The sequence below is a fragment of the Leptidea sinapis genome, chromosome 21 (genome assembly GCF_905404315.1).
Source record: "Leptidea sinapis chromosome 21, ilLepSina1.1, whole genome shotgun sequence".
In the NCBI taxonomy this organism is placed as follows: Eukaryota; Metazoa; Arthropoda; class Insecta; order Lepidoptera; family Pieridae; genus Leptidea; species Leptidea sinapis.
The window spans coordinates 5,466,992-5,492,389 of NC_066285.1; the positions used below are offsets into that span (position 1 = coordinate 5,466,992).

At 35.7% G+C, this 25,398-nt stretch overlaps 1 protein-coding gene across 2 annotated transcripts; it reads right to left on the reverse strand.

The window, feature by feature from the left end:
• Nucleotides 1-14,497: 14,497 nt before the first annotated feature.
• Nucleotides 14,498-25,398, reverse strand: LOC126970418 (histone PARylation factor 1). 2 transcript variants are annotated; one of them, XM_050816294.1, is made up of 5 exons: nt 24,652-25,395; nt 23,527-23,675; nt 19,631-19,860; nt 19,165-19,418; nt 14,498-14,623 (listed from the first exon to the last, which is right to left on the reverse strand). In XM_050816294.1, exons 1-5 carry the CDS (start codon nt 25,240-25,242, stop codon nt 14,558-14,560), a joined length of 1,290 nt encoding a protein of 429 aa, XP_050672251.1. In that variant the 5' UTR covers nt 25,243-25,395; the 3' UTR covers nt 14,498-14,557. The 2 variants fall into 2 exon arrangements, with proteins under 2 accessions (XP_050672251.1, XP_050672252.1); XM_050816295.1 differs by lacking the exons at nt 14,498-14,623; nt 19,631-19,860 and having other exon boundaries at nt 19,214-19,418; nt 24,652-25,398.

Sequence of the window (25,398 nt, forward strand, 5' to 3'; positions counted from 1 at the left end):
TGAAGGAAGAATTATAACAGCTGAGTATGAACAGTTTTATTTAGTTTGCACTTATGTACCGAATTCTGGTAGAAAACTAGTTACACTACCTAAAAGACTGAAATGGAATGAAGAATTTAGGAAGCATGTAAAGGCATTGGATGAAAAGAAACCAGTTGTGATCTGTGGTGATATGAATGTATCCCATACTGAAATAGGTAAGAAATTTTTGGTTGTCAGAGCTACTCATATCTTAGATTCACAAAATTTCAATGACTTATAAGTTTTCTGTTTTAATGGCCAAAGGAACTGATCAAAGAAAGCCTAGTTATAATAAACATTTAGGTGATCTGTCAAAAATGTTGAATCTTTCATGTGAGTCAGTGAATACATGATAAGCAAACTTTACTTTCTATTATTTTGAGTTTTGAGTCCTAAACTAACTGTCCTATTATATCGACATCAACAATGTTATTTTAGATTTGGCGAATCCAAAAACAAACAAAAGGAATGCTGGCTTCACCCAGGAAGAAAGGGATGGCATGAGTGATTTGCTTGGAGATGGTTTTGTCGATACATTCAGACATCTGTATCCAGACAAAACTGGTGCTTACACATTCTGGACCTACATGTCCAACTGTCGCTCTAAAAATGTTGGCTGGTAAGTAAAATTTATCTTTAATATATTATTTATTACCTTAGATAATTTATATATCTAGATAGTCTCTTGCTGTTGAGAAACCAGTGAAAACAGCCGAGTTTAATACTTTAGTGTGTGTGACAAGCTATGTCTTACACTCGCGATTTGTATGTCATTTTGTGTTAGTGTGTGTACTTTGCTCAAAATATAGGCTAATTCTAAACTCAATTTTTTTCGATGTTATCATAGCTGTATATATACATATTCTATCTCGGCGTATTCATGATCAAGGTCATGAGTTAAGCTTGTAGTAAATAAAAGAAGAAGTGTGTCAGAAGTAATAACTTCAAGGCATGCTTAACACAATTTTTTTTTTATGATAATAAGGGACGAGACGAGCAGGACGTTCAGCTGATGGTAATTGATACGCCCTGCCCATTACAATGCAGTACCGCTCAGGATTCTTGAAAAACTCAAAAATTCTGGGCGGCACCACAATTGCGCTCGTCACCTTGAGACTAAGATGTTAAGTCTCATTTGCCCAGTAATTTCACTAGCTACGGCGCCCTTCAGACCGAAACACAGTACTGCTTACACATTACTGCTTCACGGCAGAAATAGGCGCCGTTGTGGTACCTATAATCTAGCCGGCATCCGGTGCAAAGGAGCCTCCCACTGGTAAGTTTGTTGTTAGTAAGTATATTCGTAAAGTAAATACATCTACAAAACCTATAATTGTTTTTTAAATAATTACTCTGTTAATTTTGCTCTCACTTATCTCTGTTCATTAATCAAACTCACTTTATCTAAATTATTGTTATTTAGACTCAACATAGGGTACTGGTAGTGTCACAATATAAAACTGAGCAGACAACCTTTTGTTTCAAAGTTTATTTATGTGTATAATTATTATTTTTGTGTTTGCAAATATGTTTTTGAACCAATAAATATATTATCTTTTCTTTCTTAAACAGTTGAGTCTCTGTATACCCACAAAATAAAGCCCTCATTGCGCCTAAAATAGTATTTACTTACTTCAAAATGCAATATAAAGTTTTTTGTGATGTTAAAAAATTAAGTTATTGTTTGGAAAAGATAGTATATAATATTAAGTAGTTATGTACTTTTAAGATTCTATAGGTTACTTGAACAAAGGTTAGGCATCTTAGGAAAAGGCCACACACAAATAATTATTTATTTTGGCTTATCGCCAAAGGCCAAATTGAAAAATAATATTTTTGTAAAAAAAAAACACTATCAAGTTATAATTAAATTCGATTATTATCATCGTCACATGGAGGAATGTTATGTATGTATGTAGGTATCTATACTATTAATCAATAGATATTATTATTGGCATCTCAAAATTACCCAGTACTGACCTATTGAATTAACTATGTATAATAAAAAAAGAAGAAATTAAAAGGATTGTCGAAGCTTGTTTACAAACTTTCTATATAAGAACATGGCTCTAGTGAAGATATCAATTTTAATTGAACTTATTCTAGACTAAAATATGCACATCATTATTTAAACAATAGTAGTAGGTATATTTAACCGACTTCAAAAAAGGAGGTTCTCAATTCGTCGGTATTTTTTTTTGTTTGTTGCCTCAAAACTTTCGACTGGGTGAACCGATTTTGATAATTCTTTTTTTATTTGAAAGCTGGTGCTTCTCGAGTGGTCCCATTGTAATTTGGTCCAGATCTGACAGTGGACTCCATGAGAAAACCATAAAAGTCTTAAATTTTGCTATACATTTACGTATAGCAAAGTGGATGATAAATTTACGAATAACTCAATATCGCGCCAACCGATTTCGATGATTCTTTTTTCATTGGAAAGAATATACTTCAAAGATAGTTTGGTGAGAGTTTGGTAAGGTTCTGATTACGGAATCCATGACAAAGTAACGGAACACTGTCTGTAATCAAATTGCAAAGTACTTACGTTCATTGCTGCATTGAAAATTTTTGTATATTGTTAGTTAGTGTACTTTAAATTCACTTAAAATCATACAATAAAAAAAAATACCCAAAAAACTACCACCTTCAAAAACACTATTCCAAAACAATAGATATAATGTGCACTAAAAAGTATAAAAATATTTTGCGTATTTTTTTTCAACCTAATTACTTAATTAATCTTATTCTAGTTACGATTATTGTAATTTTTGGAGTGGGTGTCATGCAAGATAGGTTTCTACATACATAGTTATAGGTGAGATGTGCTTGAGTCGTGAGGAGGCGAGAGCAGGTTGCGGCGGAAGGACACTTATTCCAAAAATAACGGAATAGTGTTTTTGAAGGCGGTAGTTTTTTGTTAAAATTTTTTAACCATTTCGCTTTTTCAATTATAGGTATTATAACTATTTTAATTACAACTGATAATACGATTACAATAGAGTAATTAGTAATATTATATCTATTTAAAAAAATGGTGTTCGTCCCGGATTTTTAAACTTGCTCCTGTGAAAGTGATAATCATATCCGTGGACCAACTAACCGCTGATACACTTTCTGAAATTGGGCAAGGAAAGGGCAATGCAAGTCGGTCGGATTATGTTTGTACTTTTGACAATTGAAGAGCGAAGAGATTAAAACGAATTTTGCACACAATCCAATAGATTTTATTGTACCAATCAATAATTCAAATTATTGTATAATAATAGTAACCTGATTTACTCTTTGTAAAATGAGCAGTCTGTCAGTACAAATCCCGTCCAACGACTGGAGGCGATATGCCGGAAAAAATTGATAGACTTTTTTTTTATGAAAAGGGACAAGACGTGCAGGACGTTAAGCTGATGGTGATTGATACGCTCTGCCCATTACAATGCAGTGCCGCTCAGGATTCTTGAAAAACCCCAAAAATTCTGAATGACATGAAATGTTAAGACCGAAACACAGTAATGTTTGCACATTACTGCTTCACGGCAGAAATAGGCGCCGTTGTGGTACCCATAATCTAGCCAGCATCCTGTGCAAAGGAGCCTCCCACTGGTAAGTTATTACGTTTACGGGGCGGTTGTACTGTAGTAGATTAGTCACTACTACTAGTAGTATTGTAGAAGATAATGCATATGAGATCATTATGCTGTGTAGGTATCTATTCTATAAATAATAATTTAGTAGTTCTCGAGAATTCCATAGGTTCTTATCAGTGTAGATTGTAAAGGAACCTTGGACTTGGAGTTTGTTTACAAACACTTGTTCCTACCAACTGCACTGTTACAAATCATTCTAGAATTATCCTAATCTGCACACTAGCTGACCAGACAGACGTTGTGCTTTCTTGATAATGAAAATTAATTTCGCATGAGTATAATAAATGAAATAATTTTTGGGGTTTTCAAGAATCCTGAGCGGCACTGCATTGTAATTCGTCTCGTCAAAAATGTACTCAAAAACACAGTTTTTACTCTTCTAATGCTATAAGATACACCATTCTTCGATTTTTTTTCTGGCGTGTATGTACAATTGGACGTAGTTCCTGAAAAAAGTTCCAAGCCACAAACATCACATCTCAAGGAATTCGTGTTTAAAGTTAAATGAATATTAGTGTATTCCATACATGTGGATTGGGCTACTATGTCATGATTTCATTTAAAGAGTGACAGAAGGGGTGCCATTTTTTGTCAGTCCGTTAGTACGAATCACGTTACCAGTTTTGTGTTCTTTACTCAATTTCGACATGATTGTGGTTTGGAATGTTTTTCTGGTCACGTGATTCATATTAACGGACTGACAAAAAATGGGACCCCTTCTGTCACTCTTTAAATGACATCCTGACTTAGTAGTCCAGCCCACATGTAATGAATACACTAATATTTATTTATAAAACTTTAAACACGAATTCCTTAAAATGTGATGTTTTTGGCTTGGAACTGTGTCCAATAGTGGTGTCGATGACGTTGTTTACGATCTGATATTTAATTGAAAATTATGAGGTGGTAAACCAGAATTTAGTTGAATAGTTGACAACACCACCTTGTTTAGGCAGTGCCGGTTTCAATCGATCTGTACCTATGTCGTATTTTTTTTTTATGAAAATAAGGGACGAGACGAGCAGGACGTTCAGCTGATGGTAATTGATGCGCCCTGCCCATTACAATGCAGTGCCGCTCAGGGTTCTTGAAAAACCCTAAAGATTCTGAGCGGCACTACAACTGCGCTCGTCACCTTGAGACATAAGATGTTAAGTCTCAGTGCCCAGTAATTTCACTAGCTACGGCGCCCTTCAGACCGAAACACAGTAATGCTTACAAATTACTGCTTCACGGCAGAAATAGGCGCCGTTGTGGTACCTATAATCTAGCCGGCATCCTGTGCAAAGGAGCCTCCCACTGGTTCCTGTGCAAAGGAGACTCCCACTGATAGTGGGATATACGGTAGCTATCTTATTTGGAAATTCATTTCGTCAACGTTTTTCTTGGCGAAAATCACCTGCCTATAATTAATCACCAAACGGGTATTGGTTATTAATTCGTAGATCATGCAACGTATGCACTAATTCTTCGAAGGATTGTTTGGGTGTCGTTGTGTAGGTACTCATCCTGGGTTATTAAAATAATTTGCTATAAGACTCCGGGGATTGCAGAATTTCTCGATAGGTTGCAAGTTGAAAGGCAATTATTTGAATGTTCAAAGACAACTTGAGTGCGGAATGAGCTATTCGACCCCTTCAAACAATTTTGCTGCAATACCTGACGATGCAAGTGCAAATGCGATACCATTTTGCGGTCTAATCGTTGTTAAAAGCAATGATATCAAATACGTTTTCCTAGTTCTACCGGAAGCATCCAAGAAAAAAATTCGTTCCTTCGTCCAGATGTTGGGCAACGAACATTGAGTAATAGTAAACGCCAATTAATATATAAATGACAACAAAGTAATACCTGCCATTAGTTTCCCAAGCGGTGGTAGTGTTTTTTAATTTACATAAAAAAAAATTTTTCAAGGAATTTGTTTTGTGAAATTAAATGACTTGATGTGTTTTAATATTCACTAGCTGTACTTCATTTTCAGGCGCCTGGATTATTTCATAGTGTCGGAACGGTTCCTGGGTGCTGTATGCGATAGTATTATAAGGGACCAGGTGTTTGGCAGTGACCATTGTCCAATTACACTACATCTTCATCTCAGCACTGCCGATAAGCCTAAAGAATAAACACTGCATTTCTGATTTTATGTTAGATAAGGCTGATAAACATTGAAAGTTATCTAATGATTAGTTCAAGATGGCGGCGTTGAAGGGAAGCAGTGTCGATAATCACTTACTAATCCAAAACATGTTGTATGAAATAATCTAATACCTTTGATAGTGCTCATATTATCAATTTCTTGATGGTAAGGTACTAAGTATATTTTCTATTTTCTTTCATTATCTTTGTTGTTAAAATTTTAATGGAGCTGGTAACACTTGTGTTATTCCGCGGTGATTAGGCTCAAAAAGTTAAACAAGGTACCGTTAAATAAGTCAGATGAAAAAAAAAATACTTTGGTATTACCTTAGTGTTGTAATAATTTCATCTTCGATTGTTGATAATTGACATCAGGTTATTTACTCTTTTGTAACAAAAAAAGGAATAAGCATAACCCTTTAAATGGTTTTTTTAAAATTTTTGATTATTATTTTTTAATTGTTATTGTTTTCGTGTATGTGTTTTCGTGTATCTATATATGTACGTCCCCGTCATGAGAAGCTATAGATTTTTGTAAATAAAGAACTAGTAATAAACGTAGCAATAAATCAATAAATAACAAATTAATCCTTATTCAATCAAACAAAAGTAACATTCAGTCCGTTCAAATTTATTTTGACTCGCTGTAAAGTTAGCGAGCCTAAGTGTTGTATTGCTATATTTGCTTTCGTACCATTCTTCCTTGTTAATCACTTGAAATATCAAATAAAATACTTATTACCACGGACGAGTAAATAAAGGACTCCACGCCGTGATATTAGCAAGTGAAGCACCGTTATGCTAGTGTGTGTGCGGTTACGGGGGATACTAGTTACACAATTTTCTCCCTGAAATAAACATATATGGCTACAAATACTTATGTAGTATCGTTTTTACACTTTTTCACTACGCACAATGGCATCTATCACAGACGATCACAATTCTCATAATGGCCGCCTATCGGCCTGTAGTAGTGAAAGTGTGTGCGTGGTATGGCTATGTATTTACACGTTAATCAGCTTGTTTTGGTGCTACACTGTTATGTAAGGTGACACGGAGTCCTTATTTTTTTACTAGTCCGTGATTTATTAAATTTATTGTTCTGCTCTACACAGCGAAGACTTCTTTAATAATAATTATATCGATAAGGTCAATTTACTTTCGCTTTAAATATGACGTTGTAACAACAGGTATTTGAAAACTTGTAAAAAAATCTTGTTTATTGAACCATATCGTAGTTTTCGACGTTCAAGAAGTGATTTTTAATCCTATTTTGAATAAAAATATTTGAAGTTGAATCAAGATCAGATAGTCATTTAAAAGGTTGCTTACTTCTTTAAAGTATTTCCTAACAGTGTAGATAAAGTGTATTTTATTTCGGTTTCCACAAAGATCGATATGATTAAAAGACTTTTGGTTGCTTGTATTTCACCGTTGGTTGCTGCAAATCAAATCGCTTTATTCAAATCGGAAATGACACTTATGAACGTCAAAAGTTTTCATTTTACATAAATGAAAACCGCTACCTCGGAAAAGCTTGAACTTTAACGAGTAGAACTGGCAATTTACTGCCACTCTGTTAAATCAACATTCACAGCACCATCGATGCTGATGCAACAAAAATACTCAAACGTCATATACTCAATGCCAAAGTAAATGCAAATTAATACGTAAAAAGAAGAGTTATTAAGTACAGTAGATGCAACAATCCACACACACCGTAAATGAATAAAGGTAATTTGCGAGAATATTTTTTCAACTTCGATCATTAGTGAATTTAGGTACTTACAGTTCTTGTAGATATAGCTGAAATAATAGAATTAAATGATGATTCTAATAAATTATAGAAAAAAGCTTATAAAATAAAAGAAAAAAATAAAAAAAATAATGGCAGATCTGGGTGGTATGACGTCGATGTCGGAGTACGAACACAAATTTGCCTACGACTGCCTGATACGGGGAAAAATTAGTAATGGTTAACCCTATCTACGTACCTTGCAATTTTAGCCTTTCGCAAATATAATGGCTACTAAATTAAAAAAAAATGTGGTGTCGTGGGACACCAGGTAGGAACGAAGTTCCTTCGGCTAATGCAGAATCGACACAATTTGTAAAAGAAAAATCGTGTTCAATTTTATGTAGGTTTCTTGATTTTTCTCTTAAATTTTGCAGATTAGTTTTTATTTAAGTACAGGACAGTATTTAGGAAATAATAAATTATGTAAAATAAAAAAAATCGTAATCCAAATTATCAATTAAAATAACAAAATATGTCTCTTTATTTTTGTTTGACAACATAAAATTACATAGAATTACAAAAAATACACTACTCGCTTGTGTATGCGACTGTCGCGCCTGCGCACGTCTCATTTAACGGTTTTATTCCACGGACTTTTTCTTACGGTTTTACTATCACATTTTTTTCAGTTCGGTTCCGCAGCAAAATCCCTATCTCCTCCAAGCCTGCCGTAAGGAACTTCGTTCCAAAAAAGCAAATATATTGGAAAAAAAAAAAGAGAGTAGGTACTGAGTACCATTTTTGTGCCGCTGCTTCGATAAGTAATTATTACTCGAGTTTCGAATGCGCCTCAGTTTGTTTGTGTTGCTATCGCGGAATCAAAAGGTTGCGAACCCTTGAAATTATTTATAGCTTCTCCTGACCTTGAGTCTTATACAAAGTAGTTACTTTAGTAAACACGCAGTTAAGAAACATTCCATCTTAATATCAATGTTTTTTATGTTTGTGAATACTTGTTTACGATTATATTTTTCAATGATGAAAAACTTGTTTTAATTTTTTTAATATGTTCCTTCTAGCGTTAATATCTAGATCTTTTCAACCAAAATTTACCACCTATAGTACGCAATATTCCTAAAAAGGCGTATTAAGTACGGTCTACGAGTTGTTATTACTGGTAGACGTAATACTTTGATAGTACCTAATTAACATGTACTGTAGTAGGTACCTTTTTAACCGACTTTAAAAAGAAGGAGGTTATCAATTCGTTCGGTATTTTTTTTAATGTATGTACACCGATTACTCTGAGATTTATGATCCGATTTACGTTATTTTTAGTTCGATACAGAATAGATGCCATTTGGTCCCATAAAAATTTTACATAGTTTGGCCCAGTAGTTTTCATTTTATGAAAATTTTTGTTTACCTAGATGATATAATTGTTTTTTGTGTACGCCTGTTTTAGGAGTTTTCATTCAGGTTGATTATATTTTATAATTATTAACTGACACTAAAAATAAAAAACTAGGTTTAAAAATACCGACTTCAAAAACTGAAAAGTATCAAATAACAAAAAATTTAATTTTATACACCTTTATCTTTAATATTAATAAAATACTATTATTTGTATGTGCTACACATAACATATTGATAGCTTTGAAGTCGGTGCCAAGCCAAATGTAATAGTAAGTACCTACACTCTCCAAGCGTGACTTTGAGCGGGATAGCTTCGTATAGAACAAAACAACCCAAGCGGACAGACACGCGTGGCCAGACAGCCTTAATAATTTCAGTAAGTAAGCTGTTTATAATATTAAGTTTTATTTTGTTTAGGGCTTGGCACCGACTTAAAACCTATCAATAGGTAGCACATATAAATAATACCATTTTATTATTAATAAGGTACCTTTACCTTTGTATTCAATTAAAGTTTTAGTTATTTGATACTTTTCAGTTTTTGAAGTCGGTTTTTTTAAACGTATTTTTTTTTTGTTGGTCAGCACGACCATTAATTTAAAATATATTAGTGTATAGGCGACCAGACAACCCTATATTATACGACCAATTTTGATTTGTCAATATCAAATAGGTGCGTTAGCTATGTGGGTTTATTGAGCGAAGGGAAACGAAGCTGAGCGGAGCTCCCACCGGGTGACTCCAATTGATTTCTGTGTTAAATTATTTCTCGGCCATATTATCTGGACCGATTTTAAAATTATTTGAACTCATAGAAAGCTTTCGAAATTATCAAAGAATAGATTTGCTTTCCCTTTCTATCTCCGTTTGAGATATTCTTGGGTTGTATCATATTAGCTTTTATAGTTAAGGTTCAAGTCAAATTTAACGTTAACACTCAACAGTAACGCTGACTATAGACTGCTGAAAGTGTTGCGCCATCGTATTCGTTGGCAGCATAATTAATTTTATTATATAAATTGCAAATTGGTAGATATGTTTTTTTTAATAAATTTAACATAATTTTACAGGAAATTAATATGTATACAGAATAAGAATATGTATATATAATATGTAAACAGGTATAGGTATTATTGTTGATTTTTAACAGTCCCCTGTTGAAGTCAAACTTCTTTAGAATCGTGTGATTTCAAACCGGATGCTACGGAAAAAACGACAGGTAAGAGACACAAATAAAAAATGATGAAGCCGGCAAAGAATGAGACAGAAATATGCATACTATTGAAGTGAAACCTCTTTATCATCGTTGTGATTTGAAAGTCGATGATGGAAAAAGCGACAGTAAAAAGAGCAGTCACATCAATTCATAATATTTATAACATGGGAGATAATGAGATAGGAAGCATAATACAATGTTTGGTACCAGGCGATCATAGTTAAAGAAGAGATTGTCTTAAGTATGGCTCGAGTATACCTTAATATATTCTGACTCCAAGCGCACGACATATTACTACATAGACACCAGGAGAACGTATTATTATATATATTAGTGGTGGTAGGAATGTCTTTCATAGCGGTTGAAATCATGTGTCATCCTAGCAACACGTACCAGGAATTCATATGCAGTTGAGAGGTATATGCATCATGCAGGTTTCACTTCTGACATGTGGACTTTGTACGCACGCAATGTTTTTTTTTATTTTTACAAAATTAAAATATTATATTTACCATTTACGATAAGCTATGGCTGCCAGTAAAAAATGGTCAATTATAATTAATTTATTAAAAAAACCCATAACTACCTACCTACCTGCAGGATCCAGACGTGGTATCTTAGGCTATCAAGTCAATATAGTATTTATTTTAAACATTTGACAGGTCGCTAAGTTCAGATGTTAAGTAACATTAACAATAGCTTTAACCGGCGAATATTGGATGGCTACGGTTAACAGTTAAAGTTATGATGTAATGTAAAGATTGTCAAATGGTGCAATACATTTTTTGCTTCAGAGGTACTTTAACATGTTTGTCCATTGCTAAAGTTAGTTGATGCAACTCAGCCTAAGTATATGAGCACGACTGTCTCCATCTATTTCAGTTCTTAATTTCAGCAAATAATGCTAATTTACTGAACTCTATTGTTAAATATTTACTCATTGCTTACTCAAGCCACAACATGAGAGTTGAACGAGACGTAACTCGGGTAGTTGGCTCAGTGCAAGAGCGCTCGCACGGAACGCGAGCGGTTGCGAGTTCGATTCCCGCATACAAATTAAATTGTGTAATTCATCACAGAAGTGAGGGTTATAACAACAGAACAGTTTAAAGAGATTAGAATGGCCGTGTGGGTGGGGCAGACGCGCCGCCTATATGAGCGACAGAGCATATTTCAACGAAATTTGCTTGACCGGCTGACATTCGCGCTTTTATTGTGATAACGTATGAAACTCCACGAAAATGATGAATTTTGCCGCCTTGCACTATGATAACGCGTCGAAAAAGAAGCCTGGTATGTAGTGTAGCCCGAGAAGGAAGTTTCTTTTCATCGGAAAGCCCAAAAATCTTTAAATACAAGAGATATTTGTAATTATTAAGTATATCAAAGTTTGAATCCATGCCTATCGATAGGGTTGTACCTTATTGTAAACAATGTCGATATTAAGTATGTGTATACATTTGTACATACACAGAATAGGTCAAAAAGGCTGTAAGGGTAGTGTAGGCGTTAAAGCCGCGCCGTCATTCACTATGATTAAACAATCATACTTATACCATTCAATGCGTTCACCGCTGCTAGTTTTTTTGACAGCTTGTAGATTAGATCTTCATGTTTAGAGTGCGTCAGGAAAGTAACTACGATGAATAGTGTTATAATGCTGTGTTTTGTGTAGTATTCATATGTATACTACTTTGGTCTGTTCTGTATATACTAATTTGTTCAGTAATCATATGTATATACTAAAAAGATTCTGAGTCTTTGTACATTAAATATATTTGGAAAATGTTACTGTAATTTACGAATTCAGTATGTCAAAAAGGTTGTTACACATTATACTCATCAGTTACACTTTAACCTATCAAAATATATAACAACAAATGCTATACATTGACATAAAAATTACGTTTAACTTCTTTTAAATGTATTTATAATGTTACCTGTTATTCAAGTTACAGTATTCTTATGTATTTACAAATATTATATAAGTTATAAAAAACTATGTGGTGTCGTGGGACACCGGATAGGAACGAATTTCCTTATTATAATAATATTAATTTTACCGATTTACAATAAAAAAATGGGCAGTTTCCACTGTCTAAAATAAAAAAAAGTGTGTGTAAGCACGGAATAAGTTATACTTCTTTGGCGTAACAAAACAAATCCTTAAAATTAATTATAACTATTGGAAAAATCGTGAAATAAATTATTGAATATTAACGAAAATGGCTGTATTGGCTCGAACCTTTTCCCTGTCCTAATAATGGACGAAGAAACCAAAAAAATTAATTAATATCGCAAAATTCAGAAAATTTCTGAAAACTTATTTTTAGATGTCCTTATGCGCGCGCAACGTATAATAGTCTATCTTCAATAAGAATAAGAAGTTTATCTTCAGTGACATCAAAAAGGTACTGTAAACGTCATTATGTTTTGCTTTTAAGTCAATGTAATTTTGCAGTTATAAACCTATTTAAATATGATTTAAATATTCGTTTCGTGTATTTTGGTTTGATTTGCCCTTGTTACCAATGCTTTAAATAAATAAAATAAACAATCAATGTAATTTGTCAGAAGGGTGCCAAAAGTAATAATTGTTACTTGTCAATTATTTATATATAAATAAAAATCAGCAAAATATAATATCCCTTAAGGAACTTCGTTCCAATACATTGATATAAATTATCGAAAAAAATATCGATAGAATTTTTTCATTTGTCAACCTCTATGGTCTGAGAAATATAGTTTGATACCTTTGACAATTCACTAGGTATGGGGGTAGTGTTTACTCGTTGAATCTATTCGATTATTTTTCTCATAGAACTTACAATCCATAGTCGCATGTTTTATAGTGTATGGATTTTTTAATTTTAAACAATTTCTTATATGTCGAAATAATAATAAATTATTAATACTTTTATAACAATTCCGCCTCGTGCATATTTTTCGATCAGTAGGACTATTTAGTCAATCCGTGTTAGTCGTATAAAAATTGTGAATGGGCGCTTAAGGTGCAATAAAGAATTAGAACTTTAAATTATTTATTATACTATATAGGAGTAAAAACTAAATTTAATGCAATATTAATATAATCATCATTATTGTTCATCAATCACTAGGTACCAACTACTGGTATTGTATCTAATGTTGATAATTTTGATGTTTGATAATTGATAAATAATAGAATAATTCTTATTCAAAACTCTGTCGAAGAGGATATCTCGTTCCTAGTCTTCTAATTTATATTTATTGTGTTCGTCGACTTTACCTACTCCAGTCATCTGTAGTAACCTTAATACTGGCACTTTGCAATAAGGTAAGGTTGGCACACGTGTGGAGTATTGACCTTTCTGATGTAATTATCGCCAATTACCACTACCTACTTTCTCATCGATGCATGTAGCAGCAAGCTGTTGTAACAATAACTTGGCAATACTTTAAAAAAAAACAAGACACTGATTCCAAGCCAGGGTAGGTACCTAATTGTTTCTAAACTTGGCAAGAATTGCTTCCTTGATCCGTCCAAATAAGATTAGTTTCACAAAACGCAAATTGAAATTAGCAAGAGTAAAACTTTTCTCCTAAATTTTAGAAAGATAGAATGTTTGATTTTGCATTTCAATGTAAATCGCAGTTGCTGGAGGTGGATTTTTCAGACAATCCATTTTTTAGTTTCGATGTAATTCAGTACAAAAGGCTTCTGGTCAAGATCGCCGGAAAACGTTGGATGAGGGCAGCGCAGGACCGATCGTCATGGCGACCTCTCATGGCGATTTTACGAGATCGTTCGTCGAATTTGGCATTTTTACATTGACACTTAAAAACACTAAATATTCAAATGAAATAGCTTTATTCATGTATGTTTTCACTATTTAAAAAAAATAATAATAAAACTCTTCACTTCCCGCTATGAAAGTAGAAATTTTTTTTTGAATCGCACACTTTGACACGTTGATAAGATACCCAATTTAGGTTGAAATGATACCTCATGGTACGAATGAATGAACGAACTAAAACAGTTTGCGATTCAATTGCCGACTTGATTTGCCGTCAACTTAAATTCGATAGCTCAAATTATGATGAACAAAGCAGTTCATTTTAGGTCGTCAATTGAATCGATTTAACAGTTCATAGTAGGCCCACAGGTCCTGAGAATTCTACAGAAGATGAAATAAATACATTTTACCTTACAAAAAATATTTGAAGTTTTCAGTACAAAACGGCAATTTCATACTTTAATCCCCATATTATGTAGTTAATTTTAGTGTAAAGAAGGTGTGCTACCAAGAAATATAAAATGATTATTCTTATTAATCAATAAAGCTATTTAAAAAGCGTTAAAAATATTTTATTATAACTTTAAAACAAATATAATGTAAGTAGTATCTAAAAGCATTTTTTCTCCTTCCACGTTGCCATATTGGTACCCTTACGACGGTATTTTAAATGACTCTGAAAATAAAAGAAAAATTCATGTTAGTACTCAAATTTTAGGCTACCTGTCCACTAGTGCGGAGAGGAGAGCAGCAGAGGTAATATTAACCGATGAGTGTGCTTAAAATGTCCGCTCCGTATAGGGAATCACAAACTAGTTTTAAGTCCGCACATTTTAAATGTTAATCGCGTAATTGGAGCCGACTCTTGAGTACGGAAACGGAGCAGACACTGGCACAGTCCCTTCCGCTCTTCATTTCAATTCAATTCTTCTCTTCTTTTTTCATTCTCAGTGTGTCACTGCGTAACAATAGACAAACACAGTGCCTACTATAGACTTACAACAAACTAGCGTATATACGACCTGACAGCACTATAATACGTGACCAATTTTGACTTGTCAATGTGTTTGGTTGGCTAGTGTAATATGCAAAATATTAATTGGCCGACTGTTTCCGACTTGTTAATCAAACTCGGTTACAGTAAAAATAGATGTGCTTTCCATTACAATCTTCATGTATCTCCAGGTCAGATATTCTTCTCTCTCGCACGCTGTGTTTGTCTATAATCTATAGACTATACGCTTAGCGTATACGCTAATCTATATATATAAAAATGAATTGCTGTTCGTTAACTCGAGAACGGCTGGACCGATTTGGCAAATTTAGGTCTTGAATTGTTTGTGGAAGTCCAGAGAAAGTTTAAAAGAAAAATCCTGAAAAGAAATGAAAAAATAGGAAAATACTGCTAAATTAAATAAAAACAACAAATTTGTTTTTCCTTTGATGTGTTCATTCATAATTTCTATGAAAAAATTTATTGACGCATGGTTTGACAGTTCTGCTGTGAAACAATTTCATTACGACAGCAGGGTGCATATTTTACGAAGTAATTTTTGATGTTATGATATATTATTGACAAATTCATATAAAAACTATTTTATTTATTATATACAGAACAACGTCTGTCGGGTCAGCTAGTATATTATAAATGTATGGTACATACTGAACTTTGCCCCGCATTACCTACCTGATAGTGCATTACAATGCAGTGTTCCTAAGGCTTTGTTAAAAATCAAACATTTGATCGGCGTCACAATTATTTGCTCGTCACTTTGATACATAAGCTTAAATGAAGCTATGTCTAAGCCTAAAAATAGGATTAGCTGCTGCGCCCCTCAAAACGAAACATGCTTGCACATTACTCCTTGATCTTTTTTTTATGTAAGAGGGGGCAAACGGGCAAGAGGCTCACGCGATGCGGAGAGGTGAGGCAACCGCCCATGGACATTCGCAACATCAGGTGTCAAGAGTAGGTAGGTTTAAAAGAGGAGTATGCTCTTTTCTTGAAGGTCCCTAAGTCGTATTGGTTCGGGAAAACCGCAGCCGGTAATTGATTCCACAAAGTGGCTGTACGAGGCAAGAAATTTCAGCAAAACGCGCGATTGTGGAATGCCAGACGTCAACGTGATGCGGGTGGTACCTTGCTACCTTCCGGTGGTGGAATTCGGCCGTTGGAAGCAACCCGAACAGCTCCTCTGAGCACTCCCCGTGAAAAATGCGGTAGAAGAGCCACACCTCTACGCAACGCTAAAGAATCAAGGCGATCGGATATTATTTAACCGTCGATGATTCGATCCGCTCTTCATTGTATGCGGTCAAATGGAAGAAGCTGGTACTTGGGAGCACCCGCCCTGAGGTGAGAACAGTACTCCATGTGAGGCCAAATTTGCGCCTTATGTAGTTGCAGGCGGTGGCCTTTAATGAAGTACTGTCAGTCGGCCAGTTTGGCCTTCACTTCCAAGTGACCACGGAAGTGACCAATACATACTGTGGCAGTTAGAGGAGTGATCTCGAATCGAGGGGATACGACGACTTTTTAGCGGTGAACGCACAAACTTGTGTCTTCTTGGAGTTGAATTGGACTAAATTTTGTCGGCCCCATTCCGAGACTTTGCAAAGCCTAGTCTCGATTCCAGACACAAGTTTGTTGCGGTTCTCGTCGACGCTTTCCCGGGACATGTTGGCACGGCCGGTGTACTGCTGCTGATTTGCAGCATATCATTGATGCAGAAGAAACAGTGTAGGGGATAGCACGCAGCCGTGCGGGACACCAGCGTTTATAGGTTGTAAGTCGGAGCATGCACCGTTGATAACAACCTTGATGCTCCGATCGTCCTAAAAGCTAGTGACCCATTTGCACAACTACTCGAAAAGCCCATAGGATGGCAGTTTCGCTATCAGCACTTTATGCCGCACCCGATCGAAGGCTTTGGCTATGTCCAGACTCACCGCCAACGTCACTCACTTCGACTCAACCGCTTGCGCCCATTTATGGGTGAGGTATGCAAGAAGATCACCAGCTCAGCGACACTGACGGAAACCGTACTGGAAGTCGCTGATCAGCTGAAGCTCCTCTAGGTAGCCCAAGATCTGGCGGATGAAGATCGACTCTATTTCTTTGGAGAAAATAGAGGTAGTGGCAATGAGGCGGTAGTTGGACGGATCTGAGCATACACCTTTGATAGGGATCGGGTGCACTAAAGCCACCTTCCATGAATTCGGGACTACGTCTGATGAGTAGGAGAGCCGGAAAAGACGGGTAAAGACCGGCGCCAGTTTCGGAGCACATGTCCGCAGCATTATCGGGGGAATACCATCGGGCCCGCTCGATTTATAAATGGCCAAGCTGAGAAGAGCCTTAAACACGGCGCCATGCCGGATTTTTACCTCCAACAATTATGACTCGCACCACGGAATATGCGGTGGTGGTGCACCTTGGTCATCCAGAGTCGAGTTGGACGCGAAGAGTGAGCCCAGAAGATCAGCTTTCTCTTTCGCGTCATGGGCCAGCGAGCCATCGTCCCCATGCAACAGCCTTGGCGAACAGAATGAACGAGATCCCGAGGGAAGGCGTGCTACTCTCTCGCCAATTCTGGCAATGTGCTTTGAATTCGCGTCAGCAATGACTCTATGAGGATACCTGGAAGCATGATTGTCGTTTTTTTAAGTTCGGTGGAATTCACATCCTTAGATACCACCTGTATCTGACTTGGGATTGACATGGGCCTCATAGCACTCCTGCTTTCGGCGGGAGGCCATTTTGCAGGAGCGGTCAAACCATGCCACCGATATGCACCGAGCAGGATGTAATGAAGAGGTCCATACCTTGCAGTACCACATCAGCAACAGCGTCATCAGCGGCATCTGGATCACACAGCGAAAAACAGATTTGCCTCTATGGGTAGTATGCAAAAAAAGTACCGCATCTCATCCCACTCTGCTCAGGTCAGCGACCTATAGTGCCACACACGGCGACAGCCTAAGGAGCGGGGCCGTGCTAGGCGTGTGATCGGCACGGTGCTCCGGATCAGGCAGTGGTCCGACGATCCCAAAGGAGGGTCAACGGAAACTAGGTAGCCGTTCGGATGTGAAGACAACAGATGGTCCAACAGTGAAGGAGTATGATCTTCCACATCTGGGATTCGCGTTGGCGCAATAACCAGTTGCGTCAGACCATATGCTAAGGCGAAGTCGTGAACAGAATCCTCCCCTCCCTGCATAATTGGTGGTACGTGAGCCTAGCCATTCGACGGGGTGGGCGTAAAAACTACACGCAGCCAGAAGATGGATAGGTCCTGTCCTTCAAGAAAACCCAGGCGTCGAGAACAGACATCCTCCCTGGCGTAAGCGCACACGCCAGCCCGCGGTATAAAGGAGAGTTCCAAATTATACTCCGGGTATGAAAGGTAAGATGTATCAACCAGAGAGGATATCTATGTCTCGGTTAAAAAGAGCAGGGCCGGCTTCGCCGTCTCCAGGTGAAAGTGGACGGCATTTAAATTTGAGCAAAGCCCCCTGATGCTGCAAAAGTCCACAGCTAATGTGGAGGAGGGTTCGAGCCTCCTGCTCTGTTTGCTTCGAGTCAGCACAGGTTTGCCCCCTCCAGAATACGCGGGGCAGCCTGGGCATCCACTATTAGGGTACAGGTCGTAATTGTGGACGCCTAGGGACCGATTCTCCAGAACTAAATAGCCTGGTACCGTCCTGGAGTAGTATATTTTTAATCCGAGCTGCCATTTGTGTTTTTAGACCTCCGGATACCACACTCACCAGACGAAACACAGCGGCATAGCCGCTATTTCAAGCCGGTTTCTAGTGGGGGAGTGGTATTTCTCTGGGCGTGTCAGCCAAATTCAGTTGTGTCTGTTGGACCCAACATGGCGCTACCACTCACATTTACACAAAAAGGCTGTGGTTTCCATCTAGCTCTCACCATGTGTGAAGAAGTCTCGCTCTGGCATAAACATGCATAGTTATTTTGGCAGTAGCAGTTAGCAGCCTAGCTTAGGACCAAATCGAAATTGATTTGTTTATATGTGAGGGGGCAAAGAGGCTCACTCACATAATGGATGGACAGGGGTGAGGCAAACACCAATGGACATCCACAAGACTGAGTCAAGAGACGTGTTACCAGCCGAATTCTGATATGAATAATATAAAATAGGTGATAATCAATTTGTGTGTTGGTTTGAAATTATGTGGAGCATATGTTTGTACCTCAATAATTTTGCCAAATTCTTCTCGTTGTAGCAATGAATATGCCGAAGTCAAAAGACTGAGTACACTAGAATGGAGCTCCTTCAATCCTGAACAAAACAATGCAATCCCAGCTTCCAAGCCTGTCCCAAAATCACATTCATCCATTGCAATGCTTGAATATGTTATAACGGGCTGCAAATCTGACAATATCTTGTCTTTTTCACTGTCTGATGTGGCTTCGGCTAGTTTTTTGAATAGTTTCTTCAAGTTTGCTGAAATGGGAAAAATTGACAGTTTTACAGACTCTCAAAACGTGTTTCTATGCTAATCTAAAGGTTTTTGATATTTTATTTTTTGTGGTGTCTCCACATTCAACATCATATCCGTGTCAATTATCATACCGGGTTTTTTTTTAACATAGTGTATAATATGGGGCCCTAATACCAAACAAGGAAAAACAAGTTTCAAAATTTTTAGAACTTACAATCACTTTCCACTAATTTCCTATATCCTAATTGAGTTTTCTTATTATAAGGCACCACAATACCAGCTCCATGAAATGTTTTACAAACAATTTGTTGCAATCTTTTCTTTTTGTCAAACTCCTGTACAGAATAGTTATTTTCCTCAGCCCATTTTTTTACCTTGTCAGATAATTTTTGACAAACCATAGACATAAATGGTGATGAATTCTTCTCATTTTGTAAAAACCAGCTAAAAATTAAATGAATATCTTGTATTAATTTTTATGTTCTTAATTGTTAATAATCATTGAAAAATAAGTACATCAGAAGCCAGCAGGTCAACTTTCCTGAAGCTAAGAATTTTCTCCAATTTCCTAGATTTTAGTAAACATAAGAGGTTCGAAACAAGTTTATTAAAACAAAAGATTTTTGTAACAATAATAAGGCAACATACAATTAAAGGGTCGAGCCTTAAAATTGCTAAACAATAATAACTAAGTAACTATGACAAAGTACAGAAAAACTTACACTAAACACTAAAGTTATTCCTTATTTAACACAGTATGTAAACTAACATGAAATATTGGAAGTGTTTCAAATCCAATTTTAAAATCCAAGATACATACATACTCTTAAGGTAGCATTCGGTTCCCAGAGACCGCGACGCGCGACCGCGACCGAGTCGCGAGATCCACTGCTCGTTATGAATTTATATGGAGCACTAAACAAATCCTGCGACCGCGACCGGTGGGCGTGGCCAGAGAGCAGCGTGGCGACCGCGACGCTTTCGCGCCGGAGGCAGTACCGCCACGCGACTCGGGCGAAAAGGTTGTCAAAATGGCGGCGTTTTCTTCACACGAGGACGAAATTTTGATAGAATTAGTGCATAAAAACCCACCTTTATATGATGGAAGGCTCCAATCTTATAAAGACAACATTGTGAGGGACAATATTTGGGAAGATATTGGCAAGACATTGAATAAAACAAGTAAGTACTTATTTCTACTGTTTATTCGACTCTAATAACATTTTTTAGAGCACTGCTTTGAAATTACTTTACTGGAACACTAATTTCTTCTATTTATACGATTTTCCTGCCATGAGACTCGGCCAGTTGGACTCGAAAAGAATGATGTTAATGAATTCTGAATTTCAAATGCCGCCAGACTTGCAAAACCACCAACCCTAGTCAATGGTATCATATTCTCTCTAGGTCTGGGGATTTTTGGATCATATTTATAATATGGAAGGCTATTTATTTCTAAGTAAGCATCCCGTAGTAAATTATGTAGACAACAAGCTGTTAAAATCAAGTCATCACTAACCTCCGGTCTGATTGATATAGGTGTATAGAATATTCTAAATACCTGTGACAATAGTGCAAATGCATTTTCTATCACTCTTCTAGCACGGCAAAGTCTGTAGTTAAGGACAGCTTTATCGCGATTCACTCTTGTTGTTTCTACAGTATGGCTTCATCATATATGTGTCAAGGGCAAATGCTTCATCACCGATTAAAAAGTGAGGAAGCACAATATCTGTTTCTGGCAAATTTGTGGGTTTTGAAGCATTAAATTGATTAAGAGCAATTTGTTTTGCCTATACACGACTTTTGAAAAATACCACTATCTCCTTCTTTCCCATAAGAACCTACGTCAACAGCAATAAATTTGTAATTGGCATCTACTAACGCCAGAAGTACTAGCGAATAATATTCCTTGTAATTAAAAAAAATTGAACCAATAAAAAAAAGTTAGTTGGAGATTTAATTCGCACGTGTTTGCCATCAATGGCTCCAAAACAATTGGGAAAATTCCAACGATTCCAAAAGTCTCTCGTAACGTGCTTCAGCTGATTTTCTGTAGGTAATGGCAATAAGATTGGTACTAAATTCCTCCGCAGGCTTTCAAGCACATCTTTAACTATTCTGCTAATATAAGATGCTGATATACAATAGTTGTATTCTAGAGGTGCATATGATTCTCCAGTAGCTATAAATCTAAAACAAAAATGTTTATTACAGGTAATGAATGCAAGAAACAATGGAAATATATAAGGGATTCCTATAATAGATGCAAACGTAAGAATAAATTGCCCACTGGGTCATCGGCATCTTCTAAAACAACAAAATGGATGCTGTTTGAGAGGCTGCATTTTCTGGATAACATTCCTACAGAAAGACCAAGTATTTCTACTGTTCAAGATGAGAATGTTGAAGATGAAACCAATGAAGAGACAAGCACAGCAGGGACAGAAGGGTCGAGAAGGTGTAGTGAAAGAGGAACGATTAACGATGGGACAAGAGAAGCAGGAATAGACACGGCTGATACAAGTGAACTAAGGAATAGTAAAGAGAGAAGTGCAGTAGAGATGACCAATGAAGGGACAAGTGAAGCATGATTAGACACCGCTGGAACAAGAGAAGTAAGAAAAAATTATAGAAAACGTAAACCGGAAAACAATATTCATACATCATTAGTAGAATACTGGAAACAGAGGGACAAACAAAGACAAGAAGAAATAAAAGCCCTGAAAGTACAGGAGTCAGTTGCTGATATAGATGGCATTGATTCTTTTTGTTCACATATGGGATCAGTTTTGAAACAATTACCACCAGGTTTAAGAGTGGAGGCTAAAACAAAACTTTTTAATATGCTGGCAGAGTTTGAATTAAAAAGTCTTAATCAAAGTTCACAATGCACCCTTTCCTTCAGTCCACATACCAATCAAAGCTATCCAATTTCAAATAGTTCAGAATCAAACCTGACCCCATATTCTCCAAACAGTGTTGCCTCCCCACCTGCCGAAGCAACTGACTTAAGTACCCGTTCTGTATACGAAGAGTACGATAACAATTATTTTTATAACTTGTAAAAATAATAATTAAAAATAAATAATTCTTACCTCAATGTAAGAAAAAAATTTTCAGCGCTTGTGATTATTGATGTGCCTTTTCTTTTTGGTTTGATGTCTTGATTTATTAAACTGAGTACAAAATCAAATTGTTAATGATTTAACCTACAATATTTTCTGAACTTTTCTTCTTTATAATTTAAATGTCGTTTTATAAGTATTTGAAAGCAATCCTCTTCTTCTCGCGACGTGAAAATTGAGTCGATCTTCATCCTTTTTTCCGGAGGCATAGATAATAACATAAGAATATCATCATCTTCATCCCCCAATAGTTGCCAAATAACACTTTTCCTAGCTGCAGATAAATTGTCCGACATATTGTACTAAAATGAACACAACCGTCGCCCATGAAAACTGCAGGACGAGTGGCGATGTCGCGGTCGCTGTCGCTGACATAGGTTCAGCTAGGGGTCGCCCCACGACAGGCGACCATGGTCGCGTAGTCAAATGGGCGCGGTCGCTAAAAACCGAGTGCTACATTTAAGGCTTACTAATAAACTTGGTATAAATGCAAAATGTTAACTACAGTTATTTCAGATATTGGTAGGCATTTTCTAGGCATTTGGAGATCAGTCACTTTGGTTGTGTAGGTACATAATATAATGTCTTTAATTAAAAGCATAAATATAGGCAGTGAGTGGCCCAGCTCTAATTATTATTTTAAGCACTAAAGTGTGTTTTATGTATGACCTTTCATATTTCAATTGCCAGATATAAAATAATGCTGTAATTAATCCGCAGCAGAAATCCTACCAGATCAAAAATGTTCACAAACCTAGCTGTGAAGTGAAAGTGAGTAATTGAATACCCTCATTAAATTTAATCGTCATTTGGTACTCCTAGAGAACAAAACAAATTCAGAAAAAACAATCTATTTAAAAAAATATATATATTAACATATTTAAGTATTACTTATAGTATCTAAGAATTGTTCATATGTATTTTTTATTTATTTGCTGAAATATTAGTATTGCAATGATAATATAGTGTAATGAATACATACTACACAGCTCCAAAAATATTTTCAGCAATTGGTGTTATCTGGTGGTCTTTAGAACTGTCATTGACAGCTAGAAATGCTGGCGTGCTATTTGGATCATCCCTGTAGTATCCAATGTGAACCTCACTGTTTCCCCTTTTTTTAAGAACTGTCTAAAACATAATAAAATACTAAATTACTGTACTAATATTTAAATTATTTTTAAAATAAAACTGAGTTGGGAAAGTTTATAATGGCTATAGTAAGGTTGATTATATTCAATATGAAAAGAAATGTGATAACCTTCTAATAGTAACTATTAATTAAGTATCCATTGATAAAAAAATGATAATAATCTTGAGATTTTGCCAAGATTTAATTTGAAACTAGTAAAATGTTTAATTAAATACTTTAATTTGGTACATTATCCTGAATCAAATTTGGATTTTATTGTCGTTAATATTACTGTACAGCCGTTTTCAATAATGTATCTTTAGTTACGGATACATTGCTGTAACCATTTACGGCCATTTGCAATAAGCTATCTATCTTATCTTAGTTTAACTTACTAGAGATAGACAAATCTATCCTTTTATGCTTACTTACATTTCAATATTGTCTAACATCTAGCCTATATTGAACATAACTATGGATAGATAAGATTTGTCATTAAATGGTGACACCAATTTATCTGTAACTAGAGATATGTTATTGAAAATGGCTGTTAATGACAAGATCTTATCTATCCATAGCCCAATATAGTTATAGTCCAATGCTTTACCTACCAATATTTTTAGGCAAGAGATAATAAAATTATTATTACTATTATTGTCATAGGTCAGCAGGGTTGACTAAAATTATAAGTTGGACATAATATTTCTTAACCTGAGTACAAAATATCATAGTCAAACTTGTATAGAGACTAAAAATTTATTGAATAATGAAACTTTAAAAATTCATATCTTAAAAAGTAGATGTTTCTATGGAAAAATAAAAGCATCATTGAATTCCAGATTTTTTATGATATAGTAGCATCCTTTTTTTCTAAAAATTTGTGCCACTGGAACATGAATCACAGCACTCATCAGCCACTTTCAACTATGTTAATCTAACTCATATTATAGAAACAGAAAATCTAATAAGACCTACCTGAAATTCTGGTGGGTCATAAAAAAATCTCCAATGACTCAAATATAGTTTTGTATCTTCTAATTTTGGTAACTTTCCCGATACTAAATCAAATGGCCCAACTAATTCTAAATTCACACTTGCCATTAAGCTTTCAACTGATGATGATTCTTTACACAAGCACTCATAGAACTTGAAAAAGTCATTAGGCATTTCAACCAAGAAACATTCTTTAAATATTCTATTATCAGTTTCATTTCCGTATAAAGTAGTATCACCATCTACTTCAACGATACTCAATAGACTATCTTCATTAATATCTAAGGTCGAATTTTTTAAATGTTGAGTCGATTCCTTACAATCCCAACGTTCTGAGCTTTCAATATTTTCGGTAGTCGCAGCAGTGTTTCTTTCATCAGGTTTTCTATTAGTGTTATAGGGCGTAAACCGTTTTTTAGCGGGTGTGTTCTTGGCTTTTAAATTAGGCGGGTGTTTATAAGTTTTATGGTGTTCGGGATTCTTTTGATAACACTTTGCACCATATTTACATATCGTACGAGTATCACTCACATAAGCTTTCCAATCATCCGACATTGTTCGTTTGGTTTCCATTTCCAATAGAAATATTTGTTGAGCTTGAGCTCGTTAGAGTAAATTATTCTTTGAGTCTGCAGTCTGCAAAATAAAATTTATAATTTTATAAATACAAAAAACAAATTACTATAGTTTAAATTTAGTATTTACTAAAATGCGGGAAAAAATTAAGTC